At 37.8% G+C, this 16,738-nt stretch overlaps 1 protein-coding gene across 1 annotated transcript; it reads right to left on the minus strand.

Moving 5' to 3' along the window:
* Window positions 1-1,929: 1,929 nt before the first annotated feature.
* LOC131620285 (uncharacterized) lies at window positions 1,930-16,485 on the minus strand. The gene is made up of 2 exons (XM_058891293.1): window positions 15,612-16,485; window positions 1,930-12,227 (listed from the first exon to the last, which is right to left on the minus strand). The coding sequence occupies exon 2, from the start codon at window positions 12,159-12,161 to the stop codon at window positions 10,623-10,625; it is 1,539 nt and encodes a 512-aa protein (XP_058747276.1). The 5' UTR covers window positions 12,162-12,227; window positions 15,612-16,485; the 3' UTR covers window positions 1,930-10,622.
* Window positions 16,486-16,738: the final 253 nt, after the last annotated feature.

The following is a 16,738-nucleotide window of genomic DNA, read 5'->3' on the forward strand; positions in this document are numbered from 1 at the left end:
AATATTGCACGCATTGCAATAGTTCTTATTTTGAGTTTTAATTTTTATTTTTTCTCTATTTGGTTGTTTCACTTTTTTGCTAGTTTTGCAGAAGTTAGTGTATGCGCAGCAAAGTTCCCAGTGATCAACTTCTTTTTGAGCCCGAAATCGAAAGGACCGCTAGGAGGCTAAATAGCAAAGCACGAAGAAGAGCAAACATAGCAAAAGCAAGAGACAACGCAACCACGACATCGTCACAACAACTTGAAACAATTGACGAGTCGCAAGAAGGACTTTTCTTTCACGAACTATTTGCGGAAGAAGAACAGGAAGTTACTGTACAACCAACTGTTGTCAACATGGCTGCTCCTGGACCATGTGCAAATAGTCCAAGACTCAACCCACAGTTCTCTAGAACTGCCGCCAACGGGCGGACTTCAGAATTGAAGACCGGTATCATGCAGTTGATATGTGCAAGTCCTTTCGTCGGATTGGATCACGAAGATCCATATACACATCTTACTAGATTCTATGAGTTAGCATGTACAACTGGTGTAGCTCAAGCTGATGAAGAAGCATTGTTCAAGAGGTTGTTCCCACACTCTTTGTTATCTAAGGCAAAAGATTGGTATCTGGATCAACCCGAAACAGTGATGACTGATTGGAACACCTTAGAAGAAAAATTTCTGGAAAGGTTTTACTCTCAAAACCGATTCTTTGAAGCAAAAACAGCGATAGCAGTATTTTCTCGAGACAGTAATGAATCACTGAATGAAGCATGGGAAAGGTATAAAGCTATGTTGAGAAAGTGCAAAGGACACTGTTTTGCGCAAGTTGATCAAATCCACATGTTCCGCAACGGTCTCACAGCTACAAACAAGACACTCTTGGATGCCACAGCTGGTGGTTCACTCATGTCCAAGACACCTGCTGAAGCTACTCAGATAATAGAGCGAATGGCTCTAAATGATCGTCAGGGCAACCATGATCGAACGGTCAGAGATAGGAAACCCGGAGTATTGGAGTTGAACAATAGTGATGCTCTACTTGCTCAGAATAAATTGCTAACCTCACAAGTGGAGCTTTTAACACAACAAATGTCCAAACTACCACAACAAATCAAGGAGCTGAACGGGGTATCTAATTCTTATCAAGTTGCGAAGTGCGAATTGTGCAAGGGAGATCATCAAACAGGATTCTGTCCACCAGTTCTAGAAGAAGAAGTGAATTACATGAACAACAACCAAGAACAAAGGAAGAATCAATACCAAAATCATCCATACCAACAAGGTTATCCACCAAGGCATAACAACCAAGGGTACCAACAAAGGCCACCAAATCAAGGGTATCAACAACAAACCTTCCAACCTTACACTCAACCACCACCACAACAAGGAGGACAGTCAAAGTTAGAAGAAACTATGACACAATTCATGCAAATGTCAATGACAAATCAAAAGAATCAAGAGGCAGCTATAAAGAATTTGGAAACTCAAATGGGTCAACTGGCTAAGCAGATTGCAACTAATCAATCAAATGCAACTTTTTCAGCCAACACTCAAGAGAACCCCAAGGAGCATTGCAAAGCGGTGGTGACAAGGACTGGACAGAAAGGTGGTAATAATGAAACGGAAACGAATGAAGTTGAGGATGATAAAGAAAAGGAAGATGAAACACATGCTGGAGAAGACGAAGAATATGAAATTATTAACAATGGGGCTGAAGAAGAAGATGTAAATAAAGAAGTCAAGAAGGAGAAATTAAAAAGAAGGAGTGCTAAAGACAAGATGGCAAACAACACGATTCCAAGTCAACATTTGCCATACCCCCACGCTCCGTCAAAGAAGGACAATGCCAGCCAATATACCAGGTTTATGAGCATCTTCAAACAACTCCACATAAACATACCATTTGCCGAAGCATTAGAGCAAATGCCCAAATATGCTAAATTTATAAAGAACATGCTCACAAAGAAAAAGGGATGCACAGATGAAGAAACTGTGGTGCTTGATGCTCAATGTAGTGCTATAATCCAAAGAACTACTCCAAGAAAGGAATCTGATCCGGGGCGAGTAACCTTACCATTAAATATTGGAGGTAATTTCACTGGTGATGGGTTAATTGATCTGGGGTCGAGCATCAACTTAATCCCTTTATCCATTGTCAAGAAGCTAGGGAATGTTGTGATGAAGTCTACTAGTATGACATTACAATTGGCCGACAAGTCTATCACTTCACCCTATGGAGTGATTCAGGATCTGCTAATTAAAGTAGACAAATTCTTTTTCCCGGTAGACTTTGTGGTTGTTGACATGGAAGAAGATCATGAGGTACCTGTGATTCTAGGAAGGCCATTCATGAAAACCGCTCGAATGATGATTAATCTGGATGAAGGGATCATGAAAATAAGGGTGCAAGATGAAGAGGTAAAATTTACTCTGTTCAAGGCCAAGAGGCATCTTAAGAACAAGAGTGATATCTTCCAAATCGATGCAACTAAAGGAGCAAGCAAGGAAGACAAAACTCGAACTCCGAGCTACTTCCAAGTTGGACAAGAGGTACTCCTGTGCAACTCAAAACTAAGATATCTCTCGGGTAAAGCAACAACAAAATGGTCTGGACCACTGATAGTAAAAGATATATGCGACCACGGTGCCATTATGGTAGAGAATCCGCTGACAAAAGAGAGGAGAACCGTTAATGGAAAACGGTTAAAAGATTACTTCGGGGGAGTGGAGCAACATGCACCATTCCTAAAACCTTGAAAGCATGAACCGTCAAGCCATGCGACGTTAAACAAGGCACTTCGTGGGAGGTAACCCACACTTCTAATGTTTTATTGTGTTTTGTTTATTTTTATTTCAGGAAATAATAAGGGGACCTTTCTGGTGAAAGCTAGGAAGAAGCAATTGATATGGCAATACCCTTTGTGAGTCAACCCTCTCGGGCTTGTTACGAAACATTGAGGTCAATGTTTAGTTCAAGTTTGGGGGTGGATTTACTCTTTTGCATTTTTCAATTTTATGCTTTTATTTTTGGTATTTTATCCCTAGTTTAGAAAGAGTAGTCCACAACAGAATGAGAATCTCAAACAAAGTACCAACAACGGAGCAACATGCGTGAAAGTGGTAGTGAGTGAAGTGAAAATTTTTGAAATTTTTTTTAGTTCACTTACTTTTTTCAATAAAGTGACAAAGCAGGTACGGATTTTTGAACTCAAACTCCTAATGTGTGCATGAAATTTAGGTTGTTAGTAAATTCTTAACAGAAGTTCTTTATGGTACACTATTTTATTGGATCGGTTTAGCCTTAATCATTGTGAGGAAAGCCTTCCATTGTTTACTATATGCAGGAGACCATCAATTGTTTTGACTTGTTTGTATCATGCTAAACCGGTTGTTACATCGTTTGTGGAAATCTGTGAAAGTGATTTAGGCACTTATTTGAATCTGAGAGTTCTTTTAGCCTACTCTAACGTACAACTTATTTTCTTCTGTGAGAGTGTGATCCTTTTGTTAACCATTCTTTGAGCCTGAGGTCAAGATAAGCATCATAATATGCACCAAGGAAAATACCTGGTGAGCTTTGATCTCAATAAAAAGTTTTGTTTTGAACCATCAACCATAAAATTTGGTGATGTGTTTTCTCTTTGACCTTTTTTTAGAAAGTAGGGGAGCATTCATATAATCTAAATACAGGTTGATCTCCAAGTTGGGGAGAGTCACATTCAAAAGAAGAGTAAGTACATGTGGTAATCGGTGAAGTATAAAAGAAATTCGTAGCTTGAAAAAAAATAATAATAAGAGTTTATGGAAAAAGAACAACGTTTGAATATAACGGTTGTTGAAAAAAAAAGGAGTGAAAAAGAAAAACCAAGCTACGAATGGAAAAAGATGGACGGGTGAGAGAATTAAAGTTATAGAGAAGAAGGAATGAGTTATGATTTGGATGCTTCCCTAGATTAGGAACAACCCTTGACTATCTTCTTTTCTTTGAATCTAAACCACATTACAACCCTAGAAAGACCTTCTGATTCTCAGATTCCACAAGACTTGATGCTAACAATTTGGTGAACGTATGATATGGATCTTTGTTGATTTAATTGTTTGGATGAGTGTTTAACCCCTCTTTTAGTCATCATACTTTTTGATGAGAGTGATTAGTGCTGATTCAATTACAATTGTGTAGTGTTTTGTGTAGCGGGGAAAATCTGATATCGAAGCCATGGGATTGACTCGAATCAATATTCCGTTTTGAAATCGCCACCGCGCTTTATTTTTTCAAAGGAAAAGGGAAAAGAACGTAAAACCCAAAGTTTTGTTTTTAAAGAAAAACAAGAAAGAGAACTCAGGTTCGGGTGTTGATTATATGAGGGGAAGGTTTAAAGCACCCCTCATATCCGTGGTACTCCACGGGAACCTTTTTGAAAATCTGTGTTGTGTGTGTGCTAAAAAACGGTTTGTTTTATTTTCAAAATAAGCTCGGCAAAGCGTTAAGCTTTGGGCCTACATACCTCCTCGGTGCAATGGAGAAGTCAGAGCTAATGTAGTTCCGCTTTTGGGAAAAACGTTTTTAGAACGAATAAACACTTTGTTGTCGTTAGAGAGAAATACTCAGCCACTGATCTTGAGCATGAGAACAAACGAGTTCTTTGCATCGCAAATGAAAGAAGGGCGCCAACTCGGATAAAATCAACGAGTATGCCACTAGCTCTCTCACGCGGAAAAGATCTCGTTATTATCAATCAATTTCAAAATCGTGGGGTATAACCACTCGTTTCGACAATTAACGGTGTCTAAACTTTTGAAGAAAAGCCACTGAGGGCGAAAGATATTTTTGAGAAAAGGTTTTTGAAAAGGTTTGCAAACATAAGAATATTTTGGAAAAAGGGAGAAGATTTTGAAAATTTAAGAATGGGAGGAGATGAAGAGACTAACCTAATGCATAAAGTAAAAGCTAAGGAAAGAAACGGTCTAACCAAATAAGAAGCCAACACTTGACATTAAGAGCCAAGGTAGTTTTCCCATCCTTTGGATTTATCAATACCAACACATTAACACTTGGGGATCCACATGAACTTATTGTCTTAGCACCACTTTGCATTAAGCACATTAAGATTCTGACGAAAATTGGGCAGAGTAACGGCTGTTTTCGGGTAAAATCCTTATATCAATGCCTTGGAATTAACCATCAAGGGCTTTCAAGGAAATACCTGCACACATAAACATACAACAGAACAATGCCAGACAGACAGAACAATCACAGGATAGCAATAGAATGAGTCCAGAGGTACTAGGTCCATAAGTCCGAATCTCCAAAGCGCTAGGGATAGTAACCGATAGTCCAAAGAGAGCCTTATGTATTTTTTAGATTTTGGTTATTTATTAGTGTTTTAGCGAAAAAATAAAGTATGGTCCAAGTGGACAAAAGAAAAATAACGGAAACATAAACATATGTCCAAGTGGACAAAGAGAAAATGACGGAAGGTAAATATGATGAAATGATAAAGTAAAGCGATAAGGCGAGAAATATAAAGAGCGGTAATATAAAGAGCGGTATAGTAAAGGTGCGGAAATTAAAGTTAGTTGTTAAATGTTAAAGATAACCATCTTGAAACTTGTCAAGTATGTTATCAAAGTTAGTAGGAAGATCTATGGTGAGTGAATGATGTACTCGGATTTAAAGTCAATGGGGCTTATCAGAAGCTTGATAAAATCATAGCGACTACACGATAAAAACCTCCACAAGTCTTAAATCAACCGCATACAATTCTCTTCCATGTTTGATCTTTTTATCGAGTCGGGACAAATGTAGGAGAGTTCTCCATGTATCAAGATCATCAATCAAAAGAAACAAGAAGGAGAAGAAGAAATGATCTAGCCTTTATCAAGAATCCATAGAATTCTCTAGATATTAAGGCTTTCATCGATCAAGAGAAAATAAGATGAAAAAGATAAGAATAGAAACAAATTGATCTAGTCTTTATCAAGAATCCATAGAATTCTCAAGATATTAAGACTTTCATCGATCAAAAGAAAAAAAGGAGAAGAAGAATATAAAATGCATAAAGATAATCAACTCACACTATCATTAATATCATTCATCTAATATTATGGATTAGGTCATTTCAAACCTATCAACATCCTAGATCCAATGATATTAATGAAGTGGAGGAAGTAGGAAGCCAAAACAAGCATAAAAAAGGCAAAAAAACACATTCTGCCAGCAGGAAATCGATTTCATGCAGAGGGAAATCGATTTCCATAAGGCAGTTTTCAAAAAAAACAAGTTACGTACAGCATGAAATCGATTTGAGCCTTAAGGAAATCGATTTGACCAGTGCAAATTTCAGCAAAAACAACATTTAAAGGCATAAAACTTGACTTAAGCAAACATACAAACACCTTATGATCACATATCAATTGGAGCACGAATTTTCCATCAAATCACCATCAAATAGCACCAATATAGCATCAAAGATGCATCACACACAAGCAACAAAGATCTACATCATGATATACAAAAAGGATGAAGAAAATTACCAAATCTTGAACAAAACTTAGATCTACTTCAAGAATCACCAACACAAATCTTGATCTCTCAACAATTGAAGAAAAAAGAGTGAAATAGATGGTGGTTTAGCTCAAAGTTTGTGAGGTTCAAGATGTGACTCACAAACTTTATGAAAGAACAAAGAGCTTTGGTGAATTTGGTAGGGATGAGGAGAGAAATTGCAAGGGGTTTTTTGGCTCTCAAAAGCTTGAGAAATGAGAGAGTAGTGGGCTCTATTTATAGGATGAGAGCAAGAGTAGTGGTAGTTTGGTCTTTTTGCATTTGGAAATTAGCTTGTGTTTAATTGGTGATTAAAGTGGCAATTAAATGGTAAAAAGTGGTAAAATGGGGTTTAAGTGGGTTTAATGAAGGGATTAATTTTGATGAGGTGGAAAATTGGTAAAATGATCAAAAATAATCAAAGAAAAAGGTGCCAAAATGATGTCAAGCTTCCCTCCTTATATTTTTGAATTTTGCCTTAAGGAAATCGATTTCCCCAGGAGTGAAATCGATTTCACTCTGTTCCAGAAGAGAATTTGGCGCAAAATACACTAGGGAAATCGATTTACCCAGGAGGGAAATCGATTTCATGCTGTCCAGAATGTGATTTTGTTGAAGATTGCTGCAGGGAAATCGATTTACCCAGTAGGGAAATCGATTTCATCAGTCCAAAACATGAAAAATGCCTTGTTTATTGCATGTCTTGGCTTGGTACCTACAAAACAAGAGCCTACAAAGAAATAAAGCAATGTTTTTGGTATTTGGGTTAGTATAAAACAAATAAAAAGCTAGAAATGCTCGATGGTTCCCCTCAAAGGAAAAATGATACCTCAAGGTTGTGATCTTGATTGATGATTGAAATGCAAATGATGTATGATCTTAGGGTCAAAAATTGGGGTATGACAGATGCCCCTATTTAAGTTTCTTCTTTCCGGAGATGTGAGGGTTAAAATCCTCAGCTCGACGTAATTGAAGAGACTTAAATATAAAATACACAATTTTTGAACCTAAGGTATAATGCGATGCTAATGGATGCATCAAGTATGCTTATGAAAATAGAGGGGGAATATAATGCCACTGGGGGGAACAAAAGGAATGAGCGATAGACTCGAATGAAAGGAGTGGCTAGGGAAACAAGATACTACTGGTTATCCGTCAGGGTGACAAGAAATATCCAGCAATACTTAGAAAGGGAGGGACAAAACCCAAGTTAGAAGTGTAGTAAGAACGTCTAAGAGTGGCATTAGACGATGAAAATCAACAGAGATATTCAAAAGTGGCATTGAATGAACTCTGGAACACAAACATATTGGGTAGAAACGTCTAAAAGTGGCATTAGACGACACCAACCATCAGAGACATTCAAGAGTGGCATTGAATGAATCTGAAAAAGGGTCCAAACTCTGAGGAAACAGCGGAGACATCCAATAGTTGTTTTGGATGGAAGGAGACCAACAAGATTCAATAGTGGCTTTGAATGCAAAAGGAGACCTACAAACCCGAAGATACGGCAGAGACGTTCAACAGTAGCTTTGAACAAAAGGAATCCAAACTCTGGAAAACATCGGGAACAATCCAATAGTAGCTTTAGACAAAAATGGAAACCAAAGAGATTCAATAGTGGCTTTGAATGCAAAATGGAAACCTGAACCCGGAAATACATCATAGACGTTCAATAGTAGCTTTGAACAAAAGGGAAACCAATTTGGAAATTTGAGCAACCATCCAAGAGTGGCATTGGATGGAAAGGAAAACAACCTGAGAACATCCACGAGTGGCTTTGGACGAAAGGAAAGTTAACCAAGCTCGAAGATATTGGGGTCATCCAATAGTAGCTTTGGACGAAAAGAAACCAGGGAGATTCAATAGTGGCTTTGAATACACAAAGGAATCTTGTTTGAAAAACCTGAGTAGCCATCCAGGAGTGGCAATGGATGGAAAACAAACTCAATAAACATCCAATAGTGGCATTGGACAAAAAGAATGTTATTCCAGCTCAAAGACATGAGCGTCATTCAATAGTAGCTTTGAAGGAGGTGAGAAACATGTTAATGGGGATTGTGACATCCAATAGTGGCTTTGGATAAAAAGTGAGAAACGACATGTCCAAGAGTAGCATTGGACAGAGAGAAAAGTTTACATATCCAAGAGTAGCATTGGACGGAAATAGAAACAGGCAGACGAACATCTACTTTGGTATGTGCCAAGTAAGTTGGACTTAGATCTCAAGGTAAAATGTTGATAACAACAGGACCTCGGAGAATGTAAATGAGCATGAATTTTGTTTCATTGCATGATGTTGAATTTTTCTATGCATGATATATGATCAATGCAATGCAATTGTTTGTGACAACTGAGGGAGACTCTTTTGTGAGGCACGATAGGAATTCTGATTCCTCAACACGGGAACTCTGCCAATTCTGCTTACGAAGAAGATGCTTGGACATACTTCTATTACACTGGTAACTGTATCAAATCGATGATCCTTTGAGAAGGGCTGATAAAACTGCTTGGGGATTGCTGAAGAAGATTGCCCCTGATTGACTAATTGTTGCAAGTTAACTGATCATGGCTTCAATTCTTGAAATGCATGTTAGGATGGCTTGCCCCAGTACAAGTATTGAAATGATATTCTGATCAACAAATCTTGAATGAACAACAGGATCTTGAAATAACATGCCCCTGATAGGATCACTGATCAAGTTTCTCGACTGTTTGAACTTCCTGAAAAATGAGTGCTTACTTGCAAACAAAATGTTCATTCAAGAATGGTAATTTTAATGCAATGCTCAAAGAATATTTTTGAAATCAAAATCATTTTTTGAAAGATGTTATTGATGTAAAGAAAATGGAATCAACTAGTCAAAACATAAAGGTTCAGACATTCAAAGTGAAAGATAAAACAAAGATATGATATCAAAGCAAATGATTGGCAAATCTCATGGGAGTCAGCTTACGCAACCTTGTTGTAGTATGCTTTCAAACAAACCTTGCCTCAATTAGGTCTTTTAAAGGTTGTAACGTGGCCAGGTTCACGGTTTCAGAAACAAAGGATATAAAGCTCAAAATTTGATTGTACCCACCCCATCTTCGTGATGATCTCCAGTCCTAAAACTCAGTTAATTCAACTTATGCATTCAGGTTCCAAGAGGCTTCTGGAATTGCACCTTTGATAATGATGATAGTTCACAAGCAAAGAGAAATTTTGAGATGGCAGTCACTTCTTCCTTTTGGTAGTCACAATATTTTGTTGTTTAGGAATTATTGACTTCTCTTTTTTCATCTTTTCTTTTTATATATCCCTAACTTTTGCCTGAACCGTTTATTTTTGAACTTACAGTCAGCGGGATGCCTTGATTCTTGCCTAAGTCGTTTTTGGTTTTGACTTAGCAGGCTTTTCTTTGTATACATTTTTTGATACATTTTTTTTGAAAGATAGTGACTGCCTTGCTTAATGATTAAGATGAACCATCTTTGGCTTTTGATTGACATCTCCAACATTTCTTTGATGTATGCGGAGGAGCGCTTGTGATTGAAACCTTTGTGGAAAGGTGTACTGAATGATTCTCTTAAAATAGAATGCACAGCCAAATTAACTGAGAACTACCCTGCCCCAGGTTTAAAATGTGGGTTTTTTCGTACAGAAAGAAACTCCTACTTCGAAGGCTCAGAGGGGTTGACAAGGGATTAACTTCCTTATTTCTCCAGTGTTTGGGAATTGAAACAATGCCTGTACATCATCAGCAGAGTTTTATTCGAAAGCATACAGTTCAACAACTTGGGTATTTCGTTGTCATCATCCTCCCTCCAATCTTTGCATAAAACACAAGTTTGATAGAGAAAGCAAATGGAAGAAAAAGTTTTGTAAAATAAGGTATAAATATAAACACAGTGGATGTTAATGAATTCAAAATATGCAATGCTCATTTCATTAAAATCACCATTCAGAAACAAACAAAGTCTAAAAAAAAACAGTACAATAAAGGAAAAACAAACAGTACAGAAACAAAGCCTAGTGACTAATCAGCAACAAAGATGAGCTATCTTGTCTGAAACACTTGGCTTTAGGAATATCTGGCTTTGATCTGTCTTCAGCCACTCTGTTCTGGCAAAGGATTAGTGACAACATTGGGACCCATATCCCTGAAAGATAGCATCTTTGCTCTAACCAACTCTTGCACTAAGGCCTTCAAAGCATAGCAGCCTTCTAAATCATGGCCAGCACCACCCTGATGAAATTCACAATGAAGATCAGGCCGAAATCCTCTTGAGGGGGGGTTTCGAGGAGGAGGCATGGCTCTTGTTGTAATCAACCCTTTCTGGACCAAAGCAGGATACAGTTCTGTATAAGTCATGGGAATAGGATCATAAGTTGTCCTACCACGATTCTGATTCTGATTAGCAACCTGAGATTGAGGAACTTGAACTTGCACAGGAGCGACAGCGGCTACATAAGGTTGATCCCCATTTTGAGGTTTACGACGAGATCCCCTTCTATCATCAGACACAGCATTGGTCTCATTCTCTTTCTTCTTGTGGAAGTTTCCATAAGGTTTCTTCGATCCACCAGAGGATTCAGCAACATTAGCAACTTTCCCATTCTTGATTCCCTCTTCAAGTCTCTGGCCAATAGTAACCAAGTCTGTGAAGTTTGAGGACACACTTCCAATCATTTTCTCCCAGTAGAAAGGGGAGAGAGTATCCATGAACATTCCAGTCAATTCTTTCTCAGCCAATGGTGGTTCAACTTGGGAAGCCAATTCTCTCCAACGTTGAGCATATTCTTTGAAAGACTCTTTTTCCTTCTGAGCCATGTTTTGCAGTTGTCGGCGATCAGGCGCCATGTCCAGATTGTACTTATACTGCTTCATGAAAGCATCAGTCAGATCTTGGAAACAATGAATGTGATTACTCTCAAGTCCCATATACCATTTCAGTGAAGCTCCACTCAAACTATCCTGAAAGCAATGGATAAGCAATTTATCATTCTGGGTATAAGCAGCCATTTTGCGATAGTACATGGTCAAATGGCTTCTTGGGCAAGTGTTCCCCTTATACTTCTCAAACTCAGGAGTCTTGAATTTTGCAGGCATGACAAAGTTGGAAACCAAACACATATTCTCAGCAGCAACCCCAAAGTAATCGTTTCCTTCCATGGCTCTCAGGCGTTTTTCTAAGGTATGATACTGCTCTTTGACATCTTCAATGTCTCCAGCATCTCCTTGACTTCCATTCTGGGAACGGGCAGCTTGATATTCAAACAGAGGATTCACATAAGTAGGCTGAGCAACAGTGTGCACAATAGGCTGAGATTCAGTGAAGACAGGAGCATGAAAAACTTGGTTTGAAGCTTGACCAATCACAAGTTGTGAAGATTGACCAATACCAGGAGTCTTCTCATATGGAGGAGTGTAACCATGTGGCAAACCAAACTCTGGCCATGTAGAAGGTGGTTGTTGAGTAGGTTGAGGGTCAACATCAGCACTTGAGACTTCAACAATGACAGTTTTCTGAGGCGGTTCTCCTCTAGCAATCAAAACTTGCAGCATTTCAGTTAGCTTGGTCATGCCTGACTTCAACTCATCAATTTCCATTCTGACCTCTGCATTGTGTTGCTCTTGGTATTCCATTCTCAATCTGACGTTGGCTCTAGTTCCGTACTTGTGTGGAGGAATCAGCTTGACGGTAGACAAACTCTGAAGATGGAGACAGACAAGGATAAGTTTTCTGGACAACCTGGATGTATGTATGCAAATGATGCAATTGTTGTTTTTTTGTTTTTTTTTTTTTTAATTTATTTGATTCTCAAGGAATTCAAGTTATTAATTTGTAAACATCAAAACATGAAGGAAGTAAATCCTATATTGGATCAAAGCTTTGATCAAGTTATCATCAAGATCAATCATCCATTTTGGTGGATTAGAGTTTTCACCCCATCAACACCCAAGATCCATTGAGTTTGATGAAACTTATGATGTTTACAAAGAAAGACCTATGAGTTCCTTGGAAATCAAATGAATGCATGGATGCATGGTTTATGCATCAATCACAATCAAGATCACACATGGTCGCACAAACAGAGTTCAAAGGTTCGACGTCACGAGCATGGAGTCAAGGTTAAGAACCACCCACAAAGGTATGTACTAGGGAATTTTGTACCTGCCAAACGGGTTCTACAAAGGTTCCCAGAGTTTTCAATCTTCTATCGGATATTACCGGCACGCACAATTGCTCATGGGCGCCAATAATATGCCTAAAAAGACCTCGTCTGAGCGTAGTATCGCATGACAACAAGCTCAAATTGGTACTTGATCTTGTTTCTGCACTACATCCTAAAAAAGGCTTAGATTGGTTAAAAAGGTTCTAGGCCATTCAGCTTCTACGGACACTCACTATTGAAAGTAATAGCGTTATCACGATGATTCGTAACAACCTCTACTACCTTCCATGAGGCCTCCACTGATTGGGGTTCCACCATATGACGCTCATGTTAAGGATTGCTCCTGACATGCGACTATTGGTCTTACCACCTCCTATCTCAAGTTACTCACAAAAGTTCGGGTTAGAACTTTATCTCATCACAGAGGAACCATCGAGCACCAAAAAAAAAAAAAAAAGAAAAAGAAAATAAACAAACAAAGCACACAATAATATATACAGATAAAACACACAGATAAACAAAAATAGGCTTAACACACTTAAAACTGGATCCCCAGTGAAGTCGCCATTTTTCTGTAGCGGGGAAAATCTGATATCGAAGCCATGGGATTGACTCGAATCAATATTCCGTTTTGAAATCGCCACCGCGCTTTATTTTTTCAAAGGAAAAGGGAAAAGAACGTAAAACCCAAAGTTTTGTTTTTAAAGAAAAACAAGAAAGAGAACTCAGGTTCGGGTGTTGATTATATGAGGGGAAGGTTTAAAGCACCCCTCATATCCGTGGTACTCCACGGGAACCTTTTTGAAAATCTGTGTTGTGTGTGTGCTAAAAAACGGTTTGTTTTATTTTCAAAATAAGCTCGGCAAAGCGTTAAGCTTTGGGCCTACATACCTCCTCGGTGCAATGGAGAAGTCAGAGCTAATGTAGTTCCGCTTTTGGGAAAAACGTTTTTAGAACGAATAAACACTTTGTTGTCGTTAGAGAGAAATACTCAGCCACTGATCTTGAGCATGAGAACAAACGAGTTCTTTGCATCGCAAATGAAAGAAGGGCGCCAACTCGGATAAAATCAACGAGTATGCCACTAGCTCTCTCACGCGGAAAAGATCTCGTTATTATCAATCAATTTCAAAATCGTGGGGTATAACCACTCGTTTCGACAATTAACGGTGTCTAAACTTTTGAAGAAAAGCCACTGAGGGCGAAAGATATTTTTGAGAAAAGGTTTTTGAAAAGGTTTGCAAACATAAGAATATTTTGGAAAAAGGGAGAAGATTTTGAAAATTTAAGAATGGGAGGAGATGAAGAGACTAACCTAATGCATAAAGTAAAAGCTAAGGAAAGAAACGGTCTAACCAAATAAGAAGCCAACACTTGACATTAAGAGCCAAGGTAGTTTTCCCATCCTTTGGATTTATCAATACCAACACATTAACACTTGGGGATCCACATGAACTTATTGTCTTAGCACCACTTTGCATTAAGCACATTAAGATTCTGACGAAAATTGGGCAGAGTAACGGCTGTTTTCGGGTAAAATCCTTATATCAATGCCTTGGAATTAACCATCAAGGGCTTTCAAGGAAATACCTGCACACATAAACATACAACAGAACAATGCCAGACAGACAGAACAATCACAGGATAGCAATAGAATGAGTCCAGAGGTACTAGGTCCATAAGTCCGAATCTCCAAAGCGCTAGGGATAGTAACCGATAGTCCAAAGAGAGCCTTATGTATTTTTTAGATTTTGGTTATTTATTAGTGTTTTAGCGAAAAAATAAAGTATGGTCCAAGTGGACAAAAGAAAAATAACGGAAACATAAACATATGTCCAAGTGGACAAAGAGAAAATGACGGAAGGTAAATATGATGAAATGATAAAGTAAAGCGATAAGGCGAGAAATATAAAGAGCGGTAATATAAAGAGCGGTATAGTAAAGGTGCGGAAATTAAAGTTAGTTGTTAAATGTTAAAGATAACCATCTTGAAACTTGTCAAGTATGTTATCAAAGTTAGTAGGAAGATCTATGGTGAGTGAATGATGTACTCGGATTTAAAGTCAATGGGGCTTATCAGAAGCTTGATAAAATCATAGCGACTACACGATAAAAACCTCCACAAGTCTTAAATCAACCGCATACAATTCTCTTCCATGTTTGATCTTTTTATCGAGTCGGGACAAATGTAGGAGAGTTCTCCATGTATCAAGATCATCAATCAAAAGAAACAAGAAGGAGAAGAAGAAATGATCTAGCCTTTATCAAGAATCCATAGAATTCTCTAGATATTAAGGCTTTCATCGATCAAGAGAAAATAAGATGAAAAAGATAAGAATAGAAACAAATTGATCTAGTCTTTATCAAGAATCCATAGAATTCTCAAGATATTAAGACTTTCATCGATCAAAAGAAAAAAAGGAGAAGAAGAATATAAAATGCATAAAGATAATCAACTCACACTATCATTAATATCATTCATCTAATATTATGGATTAGGTCATTTCAAACCTATCAACATCCTAGATCCAATGATATTAATGAAGTGGAGGAAGTAGGAAGCCAAAACAAGCATAAAAAAGGCAAAAAAACACATTCTGCCAGCAGGAAATCGATTTCATGCAGAGGGAAATCGATTTCCATAAGGCAGTTTTCAAAAAAAACAAGTTACGTACAGCATGAAATCGATTTGAGCCTTAAGGAAATCGATTTGACCAGTGCAAATTTCAGCAAAAACAACATTTAAAGGCATAAAACTTGACTTAAGCAAACATACAAACACCTTATGATCACATATCAATTGGAGCACGAATTTTCCATCAAATCACCATCAAATAGCACCAATATAGCATCAAAGATGCATCACACACAAGCAACAAAGATCTACATCATGATATACAAAAAGGATGAAGAAAATTACCAAATCTTGAACAAAACTTAGATCTACTTCAAGAATCACCAACACAAATCTTGATCTCTCAACAATTGAAGAAAAAAGAGTGAAATAGATGGTGGTTTAGCTCAAAGTTTGTGAGGTTCAAGATGTGACTCACAAACTTTATGAAAGAACAAAGAGCTTTGGTGAATTTGGTAGGGATGAGGAGAGAAATTGCAAGGGGTTTTTTGGCTCTCAAAAGCTTGAGAAATGAGAGAGTAGTGGGCTCTATTTATAGGATGAGAGCAAGAGTAGTGGTAGTTTGGTCTTTTTGCATTTGGAAATTAGCTTGTGTTTAATTGGTGATTAAAGTGGCAATTAAATGGTAAAAAGTGGTAAAATGGGGTTTAAGTGGGTTTAATGAAGGGATTAATTTTGATGAGGTGGAAAATTGGTAAAATGATCAAAAATAATCAAAGAAAAAGGTGCCAAAATGATGTCAAGCTTCCCTCCTTATATTTTTGAATTTTGCCTTAAGGAAATCGATTTCCCCAGGAGTGAAATCGATTTCACTCTGTTCCAGAAGAGAATTTGGCGCAAAATACACTAGGGAAATCGATTTACCCAGGAGGGAAATCGATTTCATGCTGTCCAGAATGTGATTTTGTTGAAGATTGCTGCAGGGAAATCGATTTACCCAGTAGGGAAATCGATTTCATCAGTCCAAAACATGAAAAATGCCTTGTTTATTGCATGTCTTGGCTTGGTACCTACAAAACAAGAGCCTACAAAGAAATAAAGCAATGTTTTTGGTATTTGGGTTAGTATAAAACAAATAAAAAGCTAGAAATGCTCGATGGTTCCCCTCAAAGGAAAAATGATACCTCAAGGTTGTGATCTTGATTGATGATTGAAATGCAAATGATGTATGATCTTAGGGTCAAAAATTGGGGTATGACATTTTGAACTTCTGGAGGTAATTTGCTTTCAAAATTTGTTTCGTGTATATGTTCTGAGTTTGCAGGAAGAGGAGGAGTAGTTTGACTTGGTTACTAAATTGACCCACTTGAGAAACCTTTTTGATAAACTTGTTGCATGACTGTTGGTATGTTTTGTTGGAGGTAAGTAATTTTGTTTAGGGACAAACAAAGCTCTAAGTTGGGGAGAGTTTT

Source organism: Vicia villosa, linkage group LG7 (genome assembly GCF_029867415.1).
Source record: "Vicia villosa cultivar HV-30 ecotype Madison, WI linkage group LG7, Vvil1.0, whole genome shotgun sequence".
In the NCBI taxonomy this organism is placed as follows: Eukaryota; Viridiplantae; Streptophyta; class Magnoliopsida; order Fabales; family Fabaceae; genus Vicia; species Vicia villosa.